The 21,100-nt window shown below is 34.6% G+C and overlaps 1 protein-coding gene across 1 annotated transcript; it reads right to left on the reverse strand.

Annotated features, from left to right (window-relative positions):
- Window positions 1–1,769: 1,769 nt before the first annotated feature.
- LOC149422047 (sugar transporter SWEET1) lies at window positions 1,770–20,977 on the reverse strand. The gene is made up of 6 exons (XM_089634662.1): window positions 20,915–20,977; window positions 20,806–20,882; window positions 7,011–7,183; window positions 4,806–5,085; window positions 3,400–3,519; window positions 1,770–2,691 (listed from the first exon to the last, which is right to left on the reverse strand). The coding sequence occupies exons 3-6, from the start codon at window positions 7,178–7,180 to the stop codon at window positions 2,575–2,577; spliced, it is 687 nt and encodes a 228-aa protein (XP_089490788.1). The 5' UTR covers window positions 7,181–7,183; window positions 20,806–20,882; window positions 20,915–20,977; the 3' UTR covers window positions 1,770–2,574.
- Window positions 20,978–21,100: the final 123 nt, after the last annotated feature.

Below are 21,100 nucleotides of genomic sequence, written 5' to 3' on the forward strand. Positions count from 1 at the left end.
TCGGCGTGAATCGAAATTTTTCGGCCAACTTTCCGTCACGCCGTATTTTTTAACTCGGATATTCGAAGTAAAGTTGGTAAAAATACGATATATTTCCGCGTAAATTGAAATTTCGCGTCCGATTTCCGTCGCGGCGGGCCCTTAAAATTTCAGATATTCGAAATAAATTCGTAAAAATACGAACTATTTACGCGTAAATCGAGATTTCGAGGCCGATTTCGTCGCAGCGGGCCATTTAAATTCAAATATTCGAAATAAATTCGTAAATATACGATACATTTACGCGTAAATCGAAATTTCGCGGCCGAGTTTCGTCGCGGCCGACCCTTTAAATACTATATTTGGTGTAAACTCGTAAAACTACGACATATATCCGCGTAAAACGTATTTTCTCCGCCCTTCAAACTCGGATATTCGAAATAAATTTGAAAAAATACAACATTCCAGTGTAAATCGATTCAGATTTACACAATAATAATACTAATTAGGATGATGTATAACCACGTAAAAATACATTTTTCGGCGTTTTACCGCCACGGCTGACTTTTAGATTCAGATTTACGAAATATTATGATTTATTTTCGCAAAAATCAAATTTTTTCGAATTTCACGAACAAATTTTCGTGCGCGGAGAAAAATAAATTTCGAATTACGAATTAACGAATTTCGAATTAAAAAAAATTTTGTATGAAAAATTTTTTTGGCGAAAATTTCGAATTACGCGTTTTTTCGAATTATCGGGGTTCTACTGTACTTACTTTTGTTTATTTGTCTATTTTTGTCTGGTCTTTTCATTTGTACACAAATTGTCTTCAGGCGAAATATCATAAATGCGGAATATACACAAAAGAAAATTGGTAAAAAAATATCTTTTTTGGGAAGAATTCGCCAAAAACTGTCGAAAAAACTGCAATCACCATTTATAACTCCATTATTGCTCCACATTTTAATTACTGCTTAACTATCCTTTTCCTGTGTAACGACCGAGAGCAAAATAAATTTCAAATTCTCCAAAATAGGGCAATGAGAATAATACTCAGACGAAATAGGTATTCAAAAGTAAATAAAATGTTAAACGAACTAAATTGGCTAACGGTGAAACAGATGTTGACCTTGAACACGATGATATTTTTACACAAAATTGTAAACAACCTGCTACCCAAATATTTTTCGAATAAAATTGTATACAACAAGGACATACACAAACATAAAACTAGGACGTACAATCAAATTAGACTACCAAAGAAGGACAAAGCGAATACCCAGAATAGTATATTATATAAAGGGATGAAATACTATAACGCGCTGCCGGAAAACCTTAAGTCTGCCCCAATTGAAAAGTTCAAGATGTTGTGTAGGAGCCACATCTAACAAGAAAAAAAACATAGTATATTTGTATGTAATAATTAATTAGTCATTTGTAAACTTAAATGTACAAATTACTAAAATAAAAACAATAAATAAAAAATAAAAAAAAAATAAAAAAATTGTAATAAGTGTATTTTGTTTTGAATAGATCATTGTGGTGCAAAGAAATAATAAATGCTTTAGATGACGGAATTCCTTTTATTTATGTATCTGTTCTAATTTTCTGGCGTAGATGAAAATCGTGTTTCAAAAATAAAATTTTGAACGATATGTCCTTTATACCAAATAAAACATATCAGGGAAAAATATAGAAACTGCCCTGGAAAACCTGGAATTATCAGGGAATTTTGAAATCCGTTTTTTGTGGCCACCCTGATTATGGGATAGCAAAAAACAATAAATAATCGTAATCATCTTTTATTTCAATGAATGAAATGTCATTTCAGTTGTGCTGTACATAATATTTATTACTTACAAAAATATTTAAAACCAACCTTATAATTTTGAGGACTTAATAATAATTTTCAATATTTTAACAATAAATGTTATTATTCCATATTATCACAATCATGTTGTATACATTTTTATATACCATTTATTTGATTTGTTAACGAGCTGTCTTTGAATTAAATGACACTATAAAACTAATCAAACAAGAAATGCATAAAAATACATGGATTTCCAGTGAATACAAACCCTAAACTTTTGTACTCAAGTTAAGGCACATTTCCAATTATTATTAATTTACTAGACATAATGTATTATTGCTATACTGACTATAATTACATACTTTCTTGCTTGTGAATTAATGAAAAGGGCATGATAATCTATCCAGTGAAAGGAATGTATTAAAAGTAGTTAATAATCCTACACATGAAGTCAATAACAATAAATCTAATGTGATTAATGGAATCATTACAAAGGCTACTTTCTTCTCTGAAAATATTGCTTTTTAATTTATATATATAATCATTTACAACTATGTATAATGGAAGTGGTTAAGCATCAAGAGTCCAAGCACCAAAGAATACAAACAGTACAAACTGTATACACTTTTTGTGTCTTTGTAAATAATAATAGATTATTGGTGGTTAGCTGGTTGATGCATAACATTGTTATTTTGTAAACAATGAAAAAATGTGTACGGTTATTGTACTAAATTTGGCTAGACGGTACAAAAAATTTACTAATATTAATTAGAGGTTCCTAATTAGTTTTCTTAACTTTATTCTTCTTGGTTTCAGCCTTGACCGGCTTGGCGGGGTAGATGGCCATCAGGGTCAACTGGATCGCACTCAAGGCAAGACCCATCAGGTTCTGCAGCTAAAATTATAAATTTTTTTATTTATTTTTTTATAAAATCCAAAAAATTAACCCTTGGAATGCTACCTTCCTTGCCGCGATCGAGTACTTCGTAGTGTGCCGGGGGTAAAATGCAGATCGCCCGCCGTACGCCGGTTGACATTATTTTCATAATCACTTGCTTGTTTTTTTGCAAAGTTATGTTTTTGTAAATTGCACCGTCTTACCGAATAATGTGTTTACATATTTATAAAAATTGTATGTGTCTATCTTCTGTAGTTTCTCCTGGATAGTTACTAATATTGATAGAAATGGTTTTTTTTTATGTTATAAAAAATTATAATATAACGAAGACATACGAAAATATCCTTGAGTTTTACAGCTAAATAAGCGTTCTTCACAATATGAGGCTTTCCTGTAAATGAATATGGTTCTATGACTTTTTAAAATCGGAATTATGACAGTTGACAAGGAATTTAATGAAATGACAAGATACAATATTTATATATTTAGAAGCAATTTTTAAGGTTCAAAATATCATAAAATCTAGGCAAGTGAGATGAACTACTAGCAAATCTACAGTGGCTTTGCCAGCACACGACAGATACAAACGTTATAAATCCACGGTGGATTTCTTAGCGTTCAAAAAATGTTTGTAGAGAAATTTATTCGCTATGATGAAGGGTCACAGGTTAGGGAGAAAAACAAGAATAATATTGGTAAACTTACAACAATGAAGTCATTCCTCAAGATGATTCCATAAAGCAGCCAAAGGAATGTTACGATTGTTCCAGAAAAGATGATTGGGAAAGGCATTCCAGCGGTGCTTTTTGTTCTAATTATGGTGGGCTGAAAATATTAATAACATTTCTTTAAAAAAACTCAAGTAGGTATATTACTGCATAAAAGAAAGAAAACAGATCCAAAGTGAGAAATAAAAAGCAGTATGTTTGTCAGATTCAAAAGTATTATTGTTTGTTTTTGGGGTATTGTGCCGTGATGCGTTTCCTCCTTCTTTAGCCAATGTTTTACGCAGTGTTACAGTGTCCGATACGTTGGCTAAAAGAGGAGGAAGCGAAATACGGCAAAATATCCCAAAAATTAATCGCTATAAAAATATGACTGTCATTAAGATTTTAGAAGTTAACTTGTATCCACACTTCATCAAAGTTGTATAGTATTAAAAACCCAAAAGGCATCTAAGAAATTAATAAATTGTAAGTTGTAAAAAAAGTTATTGTTTCTATTATTTCATTTATGCTTGTTACACACGAGTTTGACACATAATATATAAATTTTTGTGGGCATCGCTTATATCACAATATCGCTAGCCATACAGTCTCATTGGGAGCTCTTATAATTCCTACGGCTAACGCATGGCAATGGCACAAACAAAGCAAAAAAAGTATGTTCTTTAATCACAATAATACTGCGGTTCCTTCTTACACACTAAATAATAGAGTACAAGAAAGAGCTGTTGAAAATGAGATAAGATGTACGTATGTCTGCTTCCCCCAAAAGAAAAATGTAATCATTTCACATCCCCTTCAAATGAATCATATACCTCGTACCAAAGAAATGAAACAAATTAAAATGTAGAAATTATAAAAGCACCCATACAATCATCACAGACGGGTAATATACAGCGCCCTTGAGGTGATTTTGCACAAAAACGGCGCTATACAAATCATCCAAATATTATTATCCGTGTTGACTGTATGGCAGGCGTAGGCCACGTCCATAAATATCTATATATTATATTCCTTTTGTGTAACAAGCTTTATAATATCACACCACAAAGCATTTTTTTTAAAATGAAAACATTTGTTTAAATTATTTTGTCAACAATATTATGTCTAATTTATGATGCATTAATGTTAATGATAGGCGTTTAATGACAAGGTCATTTAAGAGGAACATTAAATGCACATCATTAAAGGTGTTATCGACACCATAAAGCACATTCAAGGTAACACATCTGGAAAACATTTTAGATTTGTTGATATTTTGTGAACTCACAAAAAGAATCCAAACATGCTCCCGTTTGCAAATGTTTTATGCCGAGGTATTTAACTGATGATGACGAAAATTTAACTGACGTAGATGATGATTTAACTGATAACGAAAAAACTTACTAGGTTAAACAAAGGCGAAGCGATCAAGATCATCATCATAGTGGTGACGATCAAGCCCAGTCGGTATTCTCCGATGGCGGGTTCCTGCTGCAGCGTGTAGCCGATAATGGCGGCGGTAAAGGCGCCCCCAAGCCCCGTCTGCATCCAGGCCGCCCCCTTGTTCTCGGTGTACACGTAATAGATCATGAAGTATATGATGTTGAGGAACACTCCCGCAAAGCTGACCCGGATCATGGTGTCGTCCCTCAGCATGAGACCATACTGGAGATTGAGCACACCACTGCAACAATTAAACACTTCATAAGTCATCTACCAGTGTTCCTTTCTACAGTTTTAGAGGCCTAAAGGTCTATTGGAAGGTCTTGGGGAAATAAAGATCCAAATCCAGACAAACCACTGCTACAGCAACATTAAATTGTCAATATTTTGGAATTCAATAATAATAGTTTTATTGCAATTAAAACTATGTGTTCATCTTCATCTCTTCGTGGCTTCATCAGAATTACTCAATCACACTCCACTCCTGGCAGAACATAATAGTATGTATGTTATGATAAATGAAAAATCCATGTAAATATGCAATGCGTTGCATGGGAATCAAACCCGCAACCTCTGACTCCTAGTGAAATTTAATTAATTAATTTATTGAACGAATTTTACTAATATAATGTGTACAAGTCATATTTTAGATAGTGCACAAATATAATGTATAGCAGTACAGTGCAGTAGTGGTAGTTTTAGATGTTCGTAACAGATATCAATCACAGGTTGGTAAAATAACAGATAATAATGGATAATTGGGAACAACTTCAAAAAGTGTACATGTAAGGTACTGCAGAGCAAAATAGTAACATGTTAGGTGCTGCAGAACAAAATAGTAACATGCAAGGAACAATATAAAATGCGAAAATTATCTAAGGTGAGTCAGGGAAAATGGAAACCGGGTATGTACATCTATCAGGATTTATGAGAAACATAAGCAATTTGTGACTATGGGTGACATCTAGGAACACACTATATACTAAACCCGTTGCAGTTTACTAGTGCTAGATGGCTGTGTGCGAGCCAATTTTTTTTCTGACAGCCATTTTATTTTTGGTGTGATTTTTAGTCCCTGAAAGTAGTAAAACCCTTCTTTACTTGTTTTTGATTATGTCGCCAAACTGCAAGAGCTGGCGTATAAAGTCAATTTTCAGTATATTAATAAATTTCTGTATTCATTCTAAAAATTAAATAATAACGGTTAGATGGACATACCCCATTTAACGGGTGAAAGGTGACAGCTTTTACTAAAATGATTATATTACATTCTACAATGCCTTTATGGCTCCCGCCCCCCGCCCCCCCATATGTATCCGCCACTGCCATACTTCGACTAAGAAGTACCAACATTATTTTCATTTTCTTAAAGCATATTTTTATTGGCTAATAAATTGTAAGATTGCAAGATTCATCCCAAACTAAATGCAATCTAGAGAGTGTCTTGGATAAATAAATCCATTTTTATTTTTATGTGCGACATCTATTGACTTTTCTACAAGTCTAGGATAAATAATATTATATTTTATTAGATTTTATGCCTAGGTGGGGTTTTACATATGCTGCACTTCCCCTGGCTGACCTTACCTGAGCTGTATTTTTGTGTGGATGAATGTGTTAAACTCATCTAGCATCATTGGAAATCTCAAATGGCTTTTAATTTTAAAGACACTAACAATTGCACAGACAAAAACATCGAAATATATAAATCCATTACACCATACACTTATGCCTTCAATTTAAATTTAAAGTTGTGAATTAAACGTTGCAATTTCATGGTGGTGTAGTTGAAGGTCAAATAATTGAGACAATTGGACATATAAATGATGAAGCATGTTATTCTCACGTACATGTACGGCAGAAAAATGGTGGGTGGCACCGACAAGGTACTAGACAACTTCCGCACTCATTTCTGTACCTGAGAGGCCAATGGTATTACGTTAAAAAAATGCAAAATACATTTGTAATGGTGTTTGTGTGTCTATGTAATAGCAAAGATCTTTAACTATCCAACTGCAAAACAAACAAACAAAATTATATGAATTTCTCTGCCTCTACACTGTACAGACAGGGGCGCTCTTGTGAGATGTCAAATATAGTTTAATATAAGTTTGGTCTGTTTGATGTGTTTTGTTAGGAATAAGGTATTGAGGTACAAGGACTTACAGCACAATACCACCGAGGAAGGGCATGATGGGAATGCCGCGGGTGTTGCCCTGCTTGCGCATGTCATTGCACAGGAAGGCCGGCGAGAAGAACTGCCCCACGGTGCAGATGGCCGCTGTGTTGCCCACCAGCTCCTTGTACCCCTCCAGGGATTGGGCCAAAACCTCCATTTTCTATTATCAAACCAACTGAACAGTTAAATACACATCTTACTATCATGTATGTACATTGAAATGAAAATAACAATGTTTTACTATGTACATATTACTAAATATCTTTAGAATTATGTCTTTGAGCAATGTCTGGGTTATATTATGTATCATCAAATATGTAAAGATTACCAACATTGTATCAATCACAGTTACTGATATACATACAAGTCCAAGTCACTTGTAGTTCACTGTCAAACATACATACATAACTTCATATTATTTTGTAGGTGCAAGTTGTCATGAGTTCAGAGATGTGCTTTATTTCAAATAAATCCATTTCAAATGGAAATGCAAAATGGGTATTTTCCATTTTGCATTTTAAATGTTTTTCTAAAAACCATTTTGCATTTTAAATGCTTTTCTCAACGCATTTTCCATTTTAAATGCTTTTTTGCAACATTCTTCCTACTATCTCCACTCATCTTTTTTTCATAAGCCCCAAATATCAGTCGGTCCTCAACCTCGCTATGAGAGATAATTTACATTTGTCAAGTTGCTCCCTGGTAGGAGCCCTGGCAATTGAGTGATACCATTACAAAAAATACTGATTCAAATACTGAACATGGGGCCATGACGCTGTAATATTAAATATTAGATAGCAGTTTCTATGTTTTTACGTTGGCAACATTAGATCCGCGCAAATTTTTTGTGGTTTCATAATCTGTAGTCGTGGTGTTTTTGGATGTACCATCATGTAATATGTTTGTTCTACATTGATGTCCATTATTAAATGACAAAATTGTTTAAAAATTCTATAATTATTTTAATTGTTTGACCTGAGAAACCATTTTGCATTTTCAATGCATTTTGAAAATAGGTATTTTGCATTTTGCATTTGAAATGCTTTTCTAAAAACCATTTTGCATTTTCAAATGGAAAAGTTTTGACCCATTTCCATTTTGCATTTCAAATGGTTTTGGGTACCCATTTTGCACATCTCTGCATGAGTTACACATAATAATTATATAATAATAAAGCATCATTTAAGAAGATAATACTAATATATCTAAATGAAACATGACAGAAAGACACAGACAAATAAAAAGATAAAGGTCACAACTACGAATCGAACCCAGGATCTCCTTGTCTCACCAGGACAAGCGTCTTAAACCACTCGACCATTGGGATCTATTTATGAAGCGTCATATTTGTCAATCTAATATTTAAAATTCAGAATTAGCAATACCATCTTGCAACTAATTTTTCCCATATTTTTGGCATCTACCTTTTTATATGGAAACAAAGTTTCTTTCAATAACAAAAATATATAATAATAATAATATTCAAACAATCTTTCTTGTAATAATCAGTTAGGTAATATGATTACATGGTAATTGCATGATAATCAGAATTCATATTGTGTTGTCAGCGATGATGATTAGCTATTTTTCTAATCTTAGAATTGATATTCAAATAAATCATTGCATCCCTCTGACTTTCTGGTTGGAATGCAAGGAGGACTAAAAGGAGAACAATTGCAATGGTGATAGATACACATAAACTGCTCAATGGACATATTTGCAAACTAGGCAGAGAGCTAGGCAGCACAGGCATTTTTATTTTTCCAAGAAGCAGGACCAATCTACCAATGATCGTGCCTCTGGGGAGAATGACTACACTTTTAAACCAACTTCCTCCAGAGATAGACATTTTTCAGTCAAACCTCAGTGAATTCAAGATTAGAATAAGTATTTTTCAGTCCAACCTCAGTAAACTCAAGATTAGAATAAGTATTTTTCAGTTCAACCTCAGTGAATTCAAGATTAGAATAAGTATTTTTTTATATAAGACTGCATCGCATCTCATATAATTAATGTATGTAATTGGTTTTTCACAATATACAATAAATAAATGTAGGATAGAAACTGTGTAGGTCTACTAGTGTAATAATATACAGTCCTTAACTAAACAGGAATAAACAACACCTACAGGACATTAAATCAGTAGGAGCAGAAGGATGAAATGATCTGTTTGAATTGCAAATACCAATTTAAGAGCTGTGAGGGGGGCCTGAACTGCAAATGTAAATATCCTCTACACGCAAACCTAATGTATGCATATAAATAACCACTCGTATCTGACAAGTCAAATCTAATACGCGTATATTCATTTATCCTAATTGTTTCCCAGCTACGGCACGTAACCACATGTTACTAAAGCCAAAATGTAGCTCCAAAATCTTATTGCGATGCTACAACTTATCCCTAATGACGGCTCAGTAAACTTTATTTATTTTTTTGAGTTAGGTACTATTTTTTTTTCTTTTGACTGCTAGAAAGTCTACTACTATCTACTTGTTCAATTGGTACTGCCCCCCGGGAAAAATCTATTGGATAACCAACACCTCTGCCACAGGTCACCCCAAGTGGTTCGCTATGTTTGGTGACCTAGCAGGGGTGCCCGGGTTCATTGGGTGAGGTTTGTCTACATCTTGGCGGTGGATAAGTCTGCCCACCTACTGCGTAGCGGCCAGGATAGGGAGACACTGGTTAACGGAGACCCTTTGACCTCTCTAGCAGAACTCTATTGACCCATCGCCTTGCACCGCAGTGGGAGAAATGGATTCATACATCCGTCACTCCTACACATACTAATCCCCATCCTCACACCTGTTTCCTTCCCAGAGCTTCCTCTCCTTTATTTCCTTAAAAATACCATCTACACAGCATCCCCAAAGGTGACATGGGACATTATTTTCCTCAGGGCCTACTGTGTGGAGCTAATGTAACAAAAAGGAAAGGCTCAGAGATTTGAAACAGTCTGAAACAGACAAAATAGCGGACAATATTCTGTGTGGCAAATACCTCTTTTAACTCCAACCCACAGCAAATGTTATCAGACTGCTTGAATTTATTTATTCAAGCCAATATTTGCAATTAGATGACACTAATTTATTATCAACATTACCTCATTTAGCAATAAATAATATCAGTAAGGCGACACAAGACTCTAATAAGGAGGATTTGCTCGAAGCTTACAATTTAATTATTTCTGATGAATGTATTATTAACATCTCAAATGTTTCTAGAGGGATCACTGCGGGTGTAAGTCATTTGTATTTAAAATTAATAAAAACAGGACCTTACCATTAAAATATGTTATATAAAACGGTTCGATAATTTTATAACACGTTTTTCAACTATAAATTAGTGGTAAGCACCTGATTCTATTATTCTAGATGATGAATTAGTAACTTCTCGAGGGATACCTATAGAAACATTTGAGATTTTGGTATACTTTCATTGGAAATAATTGAAATAAACCTCACGGAAAGATCGATTTTTCATAGTCAACCAAAGGTCCGTCTATTACGCCGGGCCACGCGCCGAATATTTTTTTTACACAATTTCATCACTTTTGTCATTTAGATTTTCGCTTTATTTAGGATATTTGATAGGGCAAATTCAACCGCAGGTTTGTCCAATACACCAGGGCTGCATGTCGTATATTTTTGTGCACAGCTGCTTCACTTACGTCTTTAAGATTCTGGCTTTATTTATAATACATCAATAATATGAAGATAGACACAAGGAACTAAGATTACCAATGTTACAATAAAGACTTGATTGAGACTTTCAAAATTTTATCTGGACATTATAATTACCCTGGCATCCAAGAAATCTTCTCCACCAGCAAAACTTTAAACTGTAATTAATAAAACACCTTTTGCATCCAATCCTACAAAACACAAATAGAGTAGTAGATGCAAGGAAAAAACTTCCACAACATGTGTCATCGATGAGTGTGTCTTTCACAACATCTTATCGATTCTACTAATACAAACCAATTTAAAGTTTGATTGAATTAGATTTAAAACAACTCAATTACTGTTAAACTTATTGTGAAATCAGATATGAGCATATCAGCAGAATGCTGCCAGCTCATTAAATAATAACAATAATCATTATTATTATATTATATTGCAGTTATTTTTATTTTTTTAATAGAAAGACAAACATTCCCGGGTTATGAATAACCTGACAATATTTGAAAATCTCCTACTACTACCACAGTAAGCGGAAAATGTTGCTTGTGTTGTGATAAAGGATTAAGCCAGCTGAGGTATTGAACACACTACGCCTGGGTGGGACCCAAACGCGATGTCAACTCAGCCACCAAGCGGTCAAAAAGATTATTTTATTGCATGTAATATTATTATGTACATAAATTCCCATATTCACATTTTGTAATATATAAATTAGAGATGTTCCGACTAGTCGGTAAAGCCGACTATCCGGCCACTATTGTAGTCGGCGACTAATCGGCAAAGAGCGCCGACTATCCGGCTTCTTACGTTGTATGTATTTCTCAATAATATGAATGCAGGGGAACTACATGAAATAAAAACCTTGATTATATAAATTTTTTTTTTATAATCAGTCATATACATTAAAAAATGTAAAGCAATCTTTCCTTTGGTAATCAGTTTTTAAAATTACTTGCTTGTAAAGAAAACATAATTATGACATTTATTGAACAAAATTAGTATCTATCCTAATTAACATAAAAAAACAACATAATATCTTCTTATCTTCAATGAACATTTATAAGTATTTCTTATTATTAAAATAAAAAGTAGATTTTTTAAATTAACAAACTGAGTTTTTTGTATTAAATCAAGATTGTATGTACAAGATGCACAGTAATATATGTATATATTATATATATATCCAAAAATTCTAAACATGAACTGTTTGATAAAAACAAAAAAAAATGAAAAAAACATATTTCTTATAACCATACCTACATAATCTAATCAAATCAAAGTCACAATTGTGACAACCAAAAATATCATAATCTCCTTATATTTTTTATAACTTACTTATATTTTTTAATTAAGGGTAAATTATGATGTAAGAAGACTAAAGCTTCTGCCCTTTCTGGTAGCAATCGATTTCTTTTTGTTTCATATATGTTTCCGGCCTCTGAGAACAGCCTCTCACTGTAAACAGAACTTGCGGGACAGCAGAGGTACACTTTGGCCATGCGCGACATTTCAGGGTACCTAGAACTATCCCCGAAACCGTAATCGGCTTAGCCGACTAGTCGGCCGACTAGTCGGTCTTATTACAACCGACTAATCGGCTAGTCGACTAGTCGGCGAAAGTCATAATCGGCACATCTCTAATATAAATATAATTAAAATTTAGAACTTATTTTAAATATATAAAAAATTCTACATTTTCATACGAGTGTGGGAAGATACCGAGAGGGGAAATTGTATGCACCAAGAAGTTACTATCTACTTACAAAATATAAACAAATTGTTATTATAGCCACTGTGCCAGTGAGCTTAGAACTATGCTGATGCTAGATAACAAAATGAATTTCAATTTCAGTATTTTACACAAGTTAAACTGAAATCAGAACCAAATAAGAAAATTTTATTTATTATATTCATGTACATTTTGGTCAGTACAAAATTCGGTTTTAAACAGTCGTTCAGATTATTATTTTTGTTAATAATTGTGGTAAGAGATTGGTTATCAATTTGTTTGCTTCTGATAAGAAGTACGAAGAGTCTGAATACTCTACTACTTATTGGTGGTTGTTTCTCGAACTCTTTTATTCAAGACAATGGCCTTTGAATCTACTCCTCTTATCTCTAACACATGAGAACTAAAATGTTGACTGTATTTACTGGGATTTACAAAATCAGGAGGTTTTTCCACGATGAGGTGAATCAAATGGTGACAAAATATGGTGGATAAATCATCACAATGATAATTCATCACAACTTTAAAAAGCTATATAAAGTCATGGAAAGTGATGAAACAAAAACTTTATTAACTGGGTTAAGTAGGTTAGGTTAGGTTAAAAAATATATAATTCATCATTTATAATGACTTTATATCACTTTTTAAAAGTGTGTTGAGTTATCATGGAACCGAATCAAATATCTACAAAAATTATCTTTTTCAATTGATAATGTATTTCCACCGTAAAACTACACCCAATTTTCTAGAATTCATAACTTCAAACCATTAATAACCCCATGCAAGGTCGGGTTCACTTCAGCTATTTATTTAAAGAAGATTGTCTGTGGCAGCCGGCGTTTGGTTGTTTTTTTATACAAATCTACAGTTTTATTCCGAGATTGATGAAATTTTGCACACCTGACCTTCAAAAAAAGCAGAACATCACTATCTAAGTCTGATTTAGAAAAAGTCTGTATAAAACCCGAGCAACGCCGACAAGTTTAGCTAGTTTCCAATAATGAAGGATATCATTTCAATTCAAGGATTTATATTATGTGAAAAACTTTGTAATTAATTTGGTAAACAAAAATAACCTTTATTCATTTTAATCAAATTTGAGCTTCCTCGCATAATTACTTTCAAAACTGTCGCATAAAATTAAAGATAAATAGCAAATAAAATAATCACATGAGAGTTTGGCTTTCAAAGCACATACTTTTTTTTTTTTCAAATTGTGTAACTAACTCATTGACTTATGTAGGTCCAACGGGAGATAAGAAAAATCTAATATTTTTATACTTGACACAATAATTCATTATCAAGTGTTTGCACAATAATTGAGGTGGGAAAATAAAACCTTAAGGCGATGCCATACGTAGTAATGCAAAATCATGTGTTTTTGATTTGAAAATTTGGTCGCCTAGAAATGTTTCAGATGCTTTAATTAAATACTGCGAGTAGAATACATCTTGGCCTTTGAAATAATCGAGTATTTTTTAGATAAGTCTTTTTAAAAGCCCAGAAAAAAATAATGTATAAGGCCTATGAAAACTGCTTTAAAGTTCAAAATCTCCTACTTACGAACCCATTTTCAGCTATGATTTAATTGTATAATGTGGAAAATTAAGTTATTTATAAAATTATTGAAAAAAAATTTAATATTTATGCCTGAACATCCACAAAATAAAATAAAAGGCACTTTTTGGCTATGTTTTTTTCTTGCCTAAATCAAAACAGCTGGATGGTGTTAAGCTAAGTAAGTAACTTTTTAACTTCTGCAGAGAGAAATAATGTAAAGTATTTTATTTTCATTTAATCAAATTATTAAATTTAAATAGGTATTCAATTAGATTCTGACAGGTGACACGGACGGAAATATTCATTCTGAGCTGAGTTTTCTCAAAGAGCTGAAAGTGAAAGTGATTATAATTGAATGCTGAAATTATGTACGGTTTTGTTGGCAAGACAATATTTGTTACACGAACTGTTGATAACTCAAGCAAAGAAGAGAATGTTTAACTTTAAAAAAAACGTTGTTAGTAATTTTATCAGTTAAAACACGGAGAGATCTTTAAGACTTCAGAGTTTCATTTCATAATAGATGCATCGTAGAATCGTCATCGACAATCGACATCGTTAGAATCGGGGTTATAATTATCAAAATATCGGATATACAGGGTGTCCGGGGGTAAAGTGCACAAACTTTGGGAGGTGATTCTACATGATGGTAGAAGATATACAGGGTGTCCGGGGGTAAAGTGCACAAACTTTGGGAGGTGATTCTACATGATGGTAGAAGATATACAGGGTGTCCGGGGGTAAAGTGCACAAACTTTGGGAGGTGATTCTACATGATGGTAGAAGATATACAGGGTGTCCGGGGGTAAAGTGCACAAACTTTGGGAGGTGATTCTACATGATGGTAGAAGATATACAGGGTGTCCGGTAAAGTGCACAAACTTCGGGAGGTGATTCTACATGATGGTAGAATATATACAGGGTGTCCGGTAAAGTGCGAAAACTTTGGGAGGTTATTCTACATGATGGTAGAAGATATACAGGGTGTCCGGTAAAGTGCACAAACTTCGGGAGGTGATTCTACATTATGGTAGAAGATATACAGGGTGTCCGGGGGTAAAGTGCACAAACTTCTGTAGTTGATTCTACATGATGGTAGAATATATACAGGGTGTCCGGTAAAGTGCGAAAACTTTGGGAGGTTATTCTACATGATGGGAGAAGATATACAGGGTGTCCGGTAAAGTGCACAAACTTCGGTAGGTGATTCTACATGGTGGTAGAATATATACAGGGTGTCCGGTAAAGTGCGAAAACTTTGGGAGGTTATTCTACATGATGGTAGAAGATATACAGGGTGTCCGGGGGTAAAGTGCACAAACTTTGGGAGGTGATTCTACATGATGGTAGAAGATATACAGGGTGTCCGGGGGTAAAGTGCACAAACTTTGGGAGGTGATTCTACATGATGGTAGAAGATATACAGGGTGTCCGGGGGTAAAGTGCACAAACTTTGGGAGGTGATTCTACATGATGGTAGAAGATATACAGGGTGTCCGGGGGTAAAGTGCACAAACTTTGGGAGGTGATTCTACATGATGGTAGAAGATATACAGGGTGTCCGGGGGTAAAGTGCACAAACTTTGGGAGGTGATTCTACATGATGGTAGAAGATATACAGGGTGTCCGGGGGTAAAGTGCACAAACTTTGGGAGGTGATTCTACATGATGGTAGAAGATATACAGGGTGTCCGGTAAAGTGCACAAACTTCGGGAGGTGATTCTACATGATGGTAGAATATATACAGGGTGTCCGGTAAAGTGCGAAAACTTTGGGAGGTTATTCTACATGATGGTAGAAGATATACAGGGTGTCCGGTAAAGTGCACAAACTTCGGGAGGTGATTCTACATTATGGTAGAAGATATACAGGGTGTCCGGGGGTAAAGTGCACAAACTTCTGTAGTTGATTCTACATGATGGTAGAATATATACAGGGTGTCCGGTAAAGTGCGAAAACTTTGGGAGGTTATTCTACATGATGGGAGAAGATATACAGGGTGTCCGGTAAAGTGCACAAACTTCGGTAGGTGATTCTACATGGTGGTAGAATATATACAGGGTGTCCGGTAAAGTGCGAAAACTTTGGGAGGTTATTCTACATGATGGTAGAAGATATACAGGGTGTCCGGGGGTAAAGTGCACAAACTTTGGGAGGTGATTCTACATGATGGTAGAAGATATACAGGGTGTCCGGGGGTAAAGTGCACAAACTTTGGGAGGTGATTCTACATGATGGTAGAAGATATACAGGGTGTCCGGGGGTAAAGTGCACAAACTTTGGGAGGTGATTCTACATGATGGTAGAAGATATACAGGGTGTCCGGGGGTAAAGTGCACAAACTTTGGGAGGTGATTCTACATGATGGTAGAAGATATACAGGGTGTCCGGGGGTAAAGTGCACAAACTTTGGGAGGTGATTCTACATGATGGTAGAAGATATACAGGGTGTCCGGTAAAGTGCACAAACTTCGGGAGGTGATTCTACATGATGGTAGAATATATACAGGGTGTCCGGTAAAGTGCGAAAACTTTGGGAGGTTATTCTACATGATGGTAGAAGATATACAGGGTGTCCGGTAAAGTGCACAAACTTCGGGAGGTGATTCTACATTATGGTAGAAGATATACAGGGTGTCCGGGGGTAAAGTGCACAAACTTCTGTAGTTGATTCTACATGATGGTAGAATATATACAGGGTGTCCGGTAAAGTGCGAAAACTTTGGGAGGTTATTCTACATGATGGGAGAAGATATACAGGGTGTCCGGTAAAGTGCACAAACTTCGGTAGGTGATTCTACATGGTGGTAGAATATATACAGGGTGTCCGGTAAAGTGCGAAAACTTTGGGAGGTTATTCTACATGATGGTAGAAGATATACAGGGTGTCCGGGGGTAAAGTGCACAAACTTTGGGAGGTGATTCTACATGATGGTAGAAGATATACAGGGTGTCCGGTAAAGTGCACAAACTTCTGTAGTTGATTCTACATGATGGTAGAATATATACAGGGTGTCCGGTAAAGTGCGAAAACTTTGGGAGGTTATTCTACATGATGGTAGAAGATATACAGGGTGTCCGGTAAAGTGCACAAACTTTGGGAGGTGATTCTACATGATGGTAGAAGATATACAGGGTGTCCGGTAAAGTGCACAAACTTCGGGAGGTGATTCTACATGATGGTAGAATATATACAGGGTGTCCGGTAAAGTGCGAAAACTTTGGGAGGTTATTCTACATGATGGTAGAAGATATACAGGGTGTCCGGTAAAGTGCACAAACTTCGGGAGGTGATTCTACATTATGGTAGAAGATATACAGGGTGTCCGGGGGTAAAGTGCACAAACTTCTGTAGTTGATTCTACATGATGGTAGAATATATACAGGGTGTCCGGTAAAGTGCGAAAACTTTGGGAGGTTATTCTACATGATGGGAGAAGATATACAGGGTGTCCGGTAAAGTGCACAAACTTCGGTAGGTGATTCTACATGGTGGTAGAATATATACAGGGTGTCCGGTAAAGTGCGAAAACTTTGGGAGGTTATTCTACATGATGGTAGAAGATATACAGGGTGTCCGGGGGTAAAGTGCACAAACTTTGGGAGGTGATTCTACATGATGGTAGAAGATATACAGGGTGTCCGGTAAAGTGCACAAACTTCTGTAGTTGATTCTACATGATGGTAGAATATATACAGGGTGTCCGGTAAAGTGCGAAAACTTTGGGAGGTTATTCTACATGATGGTAGAAGATATACAGGGTGTCCGGTAAAGTGCACAAACTTCGGGAGGTGATTCTACGTGATGGTAGAAGATATACAGGGTGTCCGGGGGTAAAGTGCACAAACTTTGGGAGGTGATTCTACATGATGGTAGAAGATATACAGGGTGTCCGGGGGTAAAGTGCACAAACTTCGGGAGGTGATTTTACATGATGGTAGAAGATATACAGGGTGTCCGGTAAAGTGCACAAACTTCGGGAGGTGATTCTACGTGATGGTAGAAGATATACAGGGTGTCCGGGGGTAAAGTGCACAAACTTCGGGAGGTGATTCTATATGATGGTACAAGTAAAAGAGATAAATAACTTTTTTCGAAATCCCAATGTATTTTCCCATCCTAGAATATTTTTCCTTGGAAGAATATTTATTTTTCCATAAAAAACAATTCAACTTATTTACCTTGAACTCAAACTTTAAGCCATTTTTTACTTGCATAATCATGTTGAATCACCTCTCAAAGTTAGTGCACTTTACCCCGGACACATTGTATTATTTCGATGTGTATCCAATATAAATCAAAAAATAATATGTATTTATTTTATAATAACACATTAGAAACACAGTTTTAAAAAGGATGCAAAGTATCTCTCTAGAGTTGTTACTGCATGAGTAGTAATTTTTGTTAGTAATTTGACTGGTCAGTGGCTGAATTGACATCGCGTTTGGGTCCCACCCAGGCTTCATGAGTTCTATTCCTGGGCTGGCTTAGTCACTACCATCACGACACAAGCAACAATTTCTGCTTACTGTGACGGTAGTAGAAGATTTTCATATATAGTCAGGTTATTCGTAACCAGGGAATGTTAGTCTTTCTTTTTAAAGTTAGTTATTTAATAATCGATTTTTTTCATTTAAAGACAACCTGGAGGCAAACCACAAGACCATATTTTTGGCACCAGAAGGGTTCGAGGTTGCTTTGAATAAACTATGGCATCAGTCGTACACTGACCAAGAGCGCACATTGAAAAAACCAACCTATGCACGGAAAATTAAAGTTTGCTAAAATAAGGCAACGGTTTGCAGCGCAGTCCATTGTGGGAGTTTTCTGCGCGAATGTTAAAAAACTAAACCGCCTTTAAATCGGGTTGCGTAGAGACGCTAAAAATGAGTGAGGTGGAAAAATTATAACACTTTGTATAAGTGTCTAATTAAATAGTGTAAAAAATTTAAAATTTCAAAAACAACTTCCGAACATTTGTTTAACCGATTTGGGATATGTAGTTAAGTTTTTTACTTAGCCACCAATGTGCGCTCCATTGTAAAAAGCACTAGTAATTCGTAAACAGACTTTATTTTTGAGGACCGAATGGTGATATTTCAATGTGAGTTGCCTGTATACTGTCAGATTCATTTAGTGACAAATCACCGAAAGTGGGACAGTCCCACCGTCCCCTGCGCTTAGTGCAAGTTGGTTTGTTCCCCTTTTCCTGATTGGCTTGTTTATTAATTTTTATGTTAATAAACATAAAAAATATTATATTTAATGCACACTTCACTTCTATCCACAAGCGAATTCTTAAAGAAAGAGAAGTACAAATCATATTATAATATATCAAACTTATTGTGGATTGTAAAACATAACTTGTATGTTTTATTAAAACATAAATGGCGGGAGATTGGAGCCGCCAAGAATTAGGGACATTGTTTTTGAAGTAAAGATAATTTATTCTTGAATGTTTCAACAGAATATGTCAATGGAATAAACAATAGGCCACATTCATGCATTCCTCAATATTTAAATTTGTATCTTGGATGCCGCTCGATCACACACGTGTGCGTCAGCTGCGCCGTGGGTTTGACTTTACAAATCACATAACGTGTGAATCAGCCGCCGATAAAAAAATTATTTTATGACGGAAAAGAACACGTTACTAGAGTTTTGGAAAGTTGCCAATGAGTATATGAGGGCAGAAGAACTGTAAAATTTTTGGAACTCTAAATGTAATTAAAACCAAACATCGTACAAATCAAGTTAAAAAAAGGAAAATATACAGAAGAGTGGAACACGGCTAATACACACATTTTAATTTAAAAACTTTTTGTATCAGTTAGATAACATTTTAATAGTTATTTTGTTAAAATTAAAGTCGATTGTTCACTTGGCAGCCATTTTTATTGATGTAAAAGTCTTAGGGTTAGTTTTCTTCTTTTATTTAACCCAAAAAATGAACCTAAAATTTAGTTAATCTTTTTTTTTAAATAAATTTATAAAAACTAGCCTGAAAAACCTGTTTTAGTACTAACTGTGTCCCGCATTTCTGTATATTTACTAAAAAATATATATGATGCAATTGTAAAATTTATTACATTTTAAAATCTCAGACTTCTCATAAAATCTGGTCCCAGCAAGCAACTGCTTTGCAGTAGATAGGGATTCACTAATTGCAGATAAACTGGTACCTCTTAGATTGCCTCTAATTGCTTCACCACTTCATTATCTACAATCTCAATATTAGCTTTCAGGCTGTAACTTCAATTAAGTTAATTTTAGCCAACTAAATAATAAACGAAATAGGTACTAAACAGAACATTTTAAAATAATTGTAAGCCCGAAGCTTTTGGGTTTTCATGTTATATTATATTTTTATTTATTAAAAACTCGAGTTTTATTGCTATTCCATCCGTTTGGATTGGAATTAGAAACCAAGCAGAACACTAAAATTCTAACAGATTGTTCCTGGTAGTGTAATTAGTGCTAAATGATAAAAGGAAATAAATTCAATCCAAAATTCACAGTAATAATCATAATATATATATTTACCAATAAGGATAAAAGCCGCACTTAAAAGGTAATGTCATTTATTACAACTGATCAATACATCATAGTAAATTGACATTCGTGATTCCTTTGCACAAATAATTAGGATGTGGAGGTCAAACATTCACTTCTATCTCGATAATTAATTACACCGACATAAGTAACACCATTAGTTACCAGAAAAATATTATGCCCCAAATTCGTGAAAAACATTCAAATTTTAATTTATGATCTTAAAATTTGTAAGTAAGCGTAATATTTTTACCTTATAAGTGATCCGATTAAAACTCAAAATTTAACACTAGTCTCCCGCCTCCACGAATTGCAAGTGACGTGAAGTGACAAGCGTGACAAGTGACCATAAATATACCACTCAAGTGACGTTGTTTTCTGACAATCTGATAAAAAAAACTCAGATGAAAACTAACCTCCAAGGCCATTCCGTGCTGTCACTTTTGTTTTATAGAGATGATATTACATGTTGAACCTATCACAATCACATAGTTATCATTGATTTGAAGGTTCTGACGTCACAAAATGTAAATGTTGACTCATAAAGC

Source organism: Hesperophylax consimilis, chromosome 8, assembly GCF_061612785.1.
Source record: "Hesperophylax consimilis isolate HC1 chromosome 8, BYU_Hcon_1.0, whole genome shotgun sequence".
NCBI lineage: Eukaryota > Metazoa > Arthropoda > Insecta > Trichoptera > Limnephilidae > Hesperophylax > Hesperophylax consimilis.

Excerpts from the sequence above, each read along its gene's own strand:
- LOC149422047 (XM_089634662.1), bottom strand. The coding sequence starts at position 7,180 with ATGGAGGTTTTGGCCCAATCCCTGGAGGGGTACAAGGAGCTGGTGGGC. Across the intron at positions 3,520-4,805 it reads CTTCGCCTTTGTTTAACCTA|CCCACCATAATTAGAACAAA; the intron begins GTAAGTTTTTTC and ends TAATATTTTCAG. Across the intron at positions 2,692-3,399 it reads TGAGGAATGACTTCATTGTT|CTGCAGAACCTGATGGGTCT; the intron begins GTAAGTTTACCA and ends TTATAATTTTAG.